Source organism: Oncorhynchus gorbuscha, linkage group LG05 (genome assembly GCF_021184085.1).
Source record: "Oncorhynchus gorbuscha isolate QuinsamMale2020 ecotype Even-year linkage group LG05, OgorEven_v1.0, whole genome shotgun sequence".
NCBI lineage: Eukaryota > Metazoa > Chordata > Actinopteri > Salmoniformes > Salmonidae > Oncorhynchus > Oncorhynchus gorbuscha.
Genome location: NC_060177.1, coordinates 1,323,587 through 1,330,322, shown reverse-complemented (window position 1 = coordinate 1,330,322; position 6,736 = coordinate 1,323,587). Strand labels below are relative to the sequence as shown.

At 35.6% G+C, this 6,736-nt stretch overlaps 1 protein-coding gene across 1 annotated transcript in view; it reads right to left on the bottom strand.

The window, feature by feature from the left end:
* Positions 1-4,093: 4,093 nt before the first annotated feature.
* LOC124035357 (A-kinase anchor protein 13-like) overlaps positions 4,094-6,736 on the bottom strand; it is an 89,232-nt gene continuing 86,589 nt past the window's right edge. The window contains exon 19 of the mRNA XM_046348819.1: positions 4,094-4,104. Coding sequence (XP_046204775.1) covers positions 4,094-4,104 — 11 coding nt within the window. The remainder of the gene's footprint in view (positions 4,105-6,736) is intronic.

The window sequence follows — 6,736 nt, the reverse complement described above, 5'->3', positions numbered from 1 at the left end:
CATTACTACTACATCACTACTACACTAACAATACATTACTGCTACATTATTACTAAACTACTACTACATTACTATTACACTAACAATACATTACTACTACATTACTGCTGCATTATTACTAAACTACTACTACATTACTATTACACCAACAATACATTACTACTACATCACTACTACACTAACAATACATTACTGCTGCATTATTACTAAACTACTACTACATTACTATTACACTAACAATACATTACTACTACATTACTATTACATTATTACTAAACTACTACTACATTACTATTACACTAACAATACATTACTACTACATTACTATTACACTAACAATACATTACTACTACATTACTGCTACATTATTACTAAACTACTACTACATTACTATTACACTAACAATACATTACTACTACATTACTATTACATTATTACTAAACTACTACTACATTACTATTACACTAACAATACATTACTACTACATTACTATTACACTAACAATACATTACTACTACATTACTGCTACATTATTACTAAACTACTACTACATTACTATTACACTAACAATACATTACTACTACATCACTACTACACTAACAATACATTACTACTACATTACTGCTACATTATTACTAAACTACTACTACATTACTACTACATCACTACTACACTAACAATACATTACTACTACATTACTGCTACATTATTACTAAACTACTACTACATTACTACCCTACTACTACATTACTACTACATTACTGCTACATTATTACTAAACTACTACTACATTACATTACTACTACATTACTGCTACATTATTACTAAACTACTACTAACTACTACAGCATTACTATTACACCAACAATACACTACTACATTACTATTACACTAACAATACATTACTACTACATTACTGCTACATTATTACTAAACTACTACTACATTACTACTACACTAACAATACATTACTACTACATTACTGCTACATTATTACTAAACTACTACTAACTACAGCATTACTATTACATTACTGCTACATTATTACTAAACTACTACTACATTACATTACTACTACATTACTGCTACATTATTACTAAACTACTACTACATTACTGCTACATTATTACTAAACTACTACTAACTACTACAGCATTACTATTACATTACTGCTACATTATTACTAAACTACTACTAACTACTACAGCATTACTATTACACCAACAATACATTACTACTACACTAACAATACATTACTACTACATTACTACTACACTAACAATACATTACTACTACATCACTACTACACTAACAATACATTACTACTACATCACTACTACACCAACACTACATTACTACTACATCACTACTACCCTAACACTACATCACTACTACACTAACAATACATTACTACTACATCACTACTACACTAACAATACATTACTACTACATCACTACTACACTAACAATACATTACTACTACATTACTGCTACATAATTACTAAACCTCTACAACATTACTACTACACTACTGCATTATTACTAACCTACTACAATATTACTACTACACTAATAATACATTGCTACAGCATTACCACTAAACTACATTACTACTACACTAAAATACACTACACTACCACTAAACCACATATTACTACTACTAAACTACCACTACTACTACTATAACTACTACTAGTACATTACTACTACTACACCACTACTACCACATTGCCACTAAACCACTAATGCATTACTACAACACTACTACTAAACTACTACTACATTACTACAAACACAATTACTACTAAACTACAACTAAACTACTACTAAACTACTGCTACATAACTACTAAACTGCTACTAGGTTACTACTACATTACTACTACTACTACTACTACTACTACTACTACTACATTACTACTAAATGACTACTACATTAAATACTACATAACTTTTTATTGCAGATTTCTTTTTGGGGGTAGTTCAGCTTTAATATTTCATATAGAATGTAGCTTCCATCCATGTAGAGCGTCTGCTAAATGACTTAAATGTAAATGTAAATGTAATTGTCTGCATCACTTCCAATCCCCCAAATATACATACATATACATACACTACAGGTCAAGCGTTTCCTGATCATTCAAGGGTTTTTCTTTATTTTTTATTATTTTTGGCATTGTAGAATAATAGTGAAGACATCAAAACTAGGACATAACACATATGGAATCATGTAGTAACCAAACAAGTGTTAAACAAATCAAAATGTATTTCATTTTTGAGATTCTTCAAAGTATCCACCCTTTGCCTTGATGACAGCTTTGCACAATTTTGGCATTCTCTCAACCAGCTTCACCTGGAATGCTTTTCATCTTGAAGGAGTTATCACATATGCTGAGCACTTGTTAGCTGCTTTTCCTTCACTCTGTGGTCCAACTCATTCCAAACCATCTCAATTTGGTTGAGTTTGGGTGATTGTGGAGGCCAGGTCATCTGATGCAGCACTCCATCACTCTCCTTCTTGGTCAAATAGCCCTTACACAGCCTAGAGGTGTTTTGGGTCATTGTCCTGATGAAAAACAAATGATAGTCCCACTAAGTGTAAACCAGATGGGATGGCTTATTGCTGCAGAATGCTGTGGTGGCCATGCTGGTTAAAGTGTCCCTTCAATTCAAAATAAATCACTGACTGTGTCAGCAACAAAGCATCCCCATACCATCACACCTCCTTGTACTCTGCTTTACGGTGGGAAATATACATGCGGAGATCATCCATTCACCTACTTTGCGTCTCTCAAAGACACAGAGGTTGGAACCAAAAATCTCCAATTCGGTCTAATTTCCATTGATCGTGTTTCTTGGCCAAAGCTTCTTTTTATTGGTGTTCTTCAGTAGTTCTTTCTCTGCAGCATTTCGACCATAAAGGCCTGATTCAGACGGTTTCCTCTAAACAGCTGATGTTGAGATGTGTCTCTTACTTGAATCAGTGAAGCATTTATTTGAGATGCAAATTCTGAGGCTAGTAACTCTAATGAACTTATCCTCTGCAGCAGAGGTAACTCTGGGTCTTCATTTCCTGTTGCGGTCCTCATGAGAGCCAGTTTCATCATAGTGCATGCTGGTTTTTGCAACTGCACTTGAAGAAACTTTCTTTCAAAGTTCTTGAAATGTTCCATGTTGATTGACCTTCATGTCTGGACAGTCCATTAATACTTTGTTTCTCTTTGCTTTTTTGAGCTGTTCTTGCCATAATATGGACTTGGTCTTTTACCAAATATGGCCATCTTCTGTATACCAACCCTACCTTGTCACAACAAATGCATTAAGAAAGAAAGACATTTCACAGATGAACTTTTAAGAAGGCACACCTGTTAATTGAAATGCATTCCAGGTGAACACTTCATGAAACCGGTTGAGAGAATGCCAAGAGTGTGCAAAGTTGTTGTCAAGGCAAAATGGTGGCTATTTGAAGAATCTGAAATATAAATTACATTTTGAATTGTTTAACACTTGTTATTGTTATGATTCCATCTGTTATTTAGTTGTGATGTCTTCACTGTTATTCTAATTCTATTGGTTGCAAGAATTGTGTTAATAATTTAAATGGAAAAATTCAGTTTTGAATCCGGCATCGTTTTGCATATCAGTTCATAAGCCATGGAATCGGTGCGTCAAATCTGTTCCCAACTATTTTGCAGGTTAAATGGCAGATCTGTTTCGGTCCTTAAATGAACCTGTTATACTTTTTATTCATCATCATTTTCTTTTTTTTAAATGGTCTTTAATTCAGGGCCGACAGACAAGTTCATTACATTTTCCCCTTCCACTTTCCTCTTCCATTTTTGTGGTAATGCTGCAATTAGTTGGTTGTATTTTGGGGATCAGACATTTCCATATGATTTTGTTAGCTGCATGTCCTATTTTTGATATAATTGTTAAAGATTCTAACTTATAAAAAAAATAATGATTTTTAAAATCAATTATTTGAGTGTAATATTTGCTGTATTATTTGTTCTGCCTTTTCTGGTTACATTGAAATTGTTTCCATCTTTTCAAGGTTTTAAAAATAATGATTTACTTTACAACATCTCACTTTGTTATTTGTAATCTGAATAAAGGGAAAAAGGTCTTTAACATGGGGACATTCTTACTAATCTGCTAGAGAACCAGTTGGGATTTATGTATACATTTTGCTTTTAGTGAGGGTCAAATGCTTTAATATTTAATAATTTCTACCCCTCCGACTTCATATTCATTATATAAAAAGGCCTCTTAAATTTAGTCTGGCTTGCCATTCCAAATAAAATTGAATATTTTTTTCCACAACATAGACAGACCTTTCCATGGTAGCAAGATCTGTTTTTGCTAACTTTCTATAGAAATGTATTGGAGTGAGATCATTTATTTATTTTGGGATTTGTACATACCGAGAACACCTGGTTTACATTTCCCCAATTAAGCGACTTGTATTTAACCCTCTGTTTCCCATCATGTTTTGTGTGTAATTGTTTTCATGTTAGGTAGTGTTAGTTTATGCGCTCTACTTTTAATCCGGAGAGGTTAGAAAAAGTATCTAGATCCTCGTTGAGGCTGTGGAGGGATTCTAATTCAATAAGTATCTAGATCCTCGTTGAGGCTGTGGAGGGATCCTAATTCTAGATCCTCGTTGAGGCTATCTAGATCCTCTGAGGCTGTGGAGGGATTCTAATTCTATAAGTATCTAGATCCTCGTTGAGGCTGTGGAGGGATTCTAATTCTATAAGTATCTAGATCCTCGTTGAGGCTGTGGAGGGATTCTAATTCTATAAGTATCTAGATCCTCGTTGAGGCTGTGGAGGGATTCTAATTCTATAAGTATCTAGATCCTCGTTGAGGCTGTGGAGGGATTCTAATTCTATAAGTATCTAGATCCTCGTTGAGGCTGTGGAGGATCTGTGGAGGGATTCTAATTCTATAAGTATCTAGATCCTCGAGGCTTGAGGCTGTGGAGGTGATCCTAATTCTATAAGTATCTAGATCCTCGTTGAGGCTGTGGAGGGATCCTAATTCTATAAGGATCCTCGTTGATGTGGAGGGATTCTAATTCTATAAGTATCTAGATCCTCGTTGAGATCCTCTAGATTGAGGCTGTGGAGGGATTCTATAAGTATCTAGATCCTCGTTGATGTGGAGGGATCCTAATTCTATAAGTATAGATCTAGATCTAATTCTATAAGTATGATCCTCGTTGGCTGTGGAGGGATTCTAATTCTAATTCTATAAGTATCTAGATCCTCGTTGAGGCTGTGGAGGGATTCTAATTCTATAAGTATCTAGATCCTCGTTGAGGCTGTGGAGGGATTCTAATTCTATAAGTATCTAGATCCTCGTTGAGGCTGTGGAGGGATTCTAATTCTATAAGTATCTAGATCCTCGTTGAGGCTGTGGAGGGATTCTAATTCTATAAGTATCTAGATCCTCGTTGAGGCTGTGGAGGGATTCTAATCTCTATAGGGATTCTAATTCTATAAGTATCTAGATCCTCGTTGAGGCTGTGGAGGGATTCTAATTCTATAAGTATCTAGATCCTCGTTGAGGCTGTGGAGGGATTCTAATTCTATAAGTATCTAGATCCTCGTTGAGGCTGTGGAGGGATCCTAATTCTATAAGTATCTAGATCCTCGTTGAGGCTGTGGAGGGATTCTAATTCTATAAGTATCTAGATCCTCGTTGAGGCTGTGGAGGGATCCTAATTCTATAAGTATCTAGATCCTCTGAGGCTGTGGAGGGATTCTAATTCTATAAGTATCTAGATCCTCGAGGCTGTGAGGCTGTGGAGGGATTCTAATTCTATAGATCCTCGTATCTAGATCCTCGTTGAGGCTGTGGAGGGATTCTAATTCTATAAGTATCTAGATATCTAGATCCTCGTTGAGGCTGTGGAGGGATTCTAATTCTATAAGTATCTAGATCCTCGTTGAGGCTGTGGAGGGATTCTAATTCTATAAGTATCTAGATCCTCGTTGAGGCTGTGGAGGGATTCTAATTCTAATTCTAGATCCTCGTTGAGTATCTAGATCCTCGTTGAGGCTGTGGAGGGATTCTAATTCTATAAGTATCTAGATCCTCGTTGAGGCTGTGGAGGGATTCTAATTCTATAAGTATCTAGATCCTCGTTGAGGCTGTGGAGGGATCCTAATTCTATAAGTATCTAGATCCTCTGAGGCTGTGGAGGGATTCTAATTCTATAAGTATCTAGATCCTCTATGAGGCTGTGGAGGGATTCTAATTCTATAAGTATCTAGATCCTCGTTGAGGCTGTGTAGGAATTCTAATTCTATAAGTATCTAGATCCTCGTTGAGGCTGTGGAGGGATTCTAATTCTATAAGTATCTAGATCCTCGTTGAGGCTGTGGAGGGATTCTAATTCTATAAGTATCTAGATCCTCGTTGAGGCTGTGGAGGGATTCTAATTCTATAAGTATCTAGATCCTCGTTGAGGCTGTGGAGGGATTCTAATTCTAATTCTAGATCCTCGTTGAGGCTGTGGAGTATCTAGATCCTCTATGAGGCTGTGGAGGGATTCTAATTCTATAAGTATCTAGATCCTCTATGAGGCTGTGGAGGGATTCTAATTCTATAAGTATCTAGATCCTCGTTGAGGCTGTGTAGGAATTCTAATTCTATAAGTATCTAGATCCTCGTTGAGGCTGTGGAGGGATTCTAATTCTATAAGTATCTAGATCCTCTATGAGGCTGTG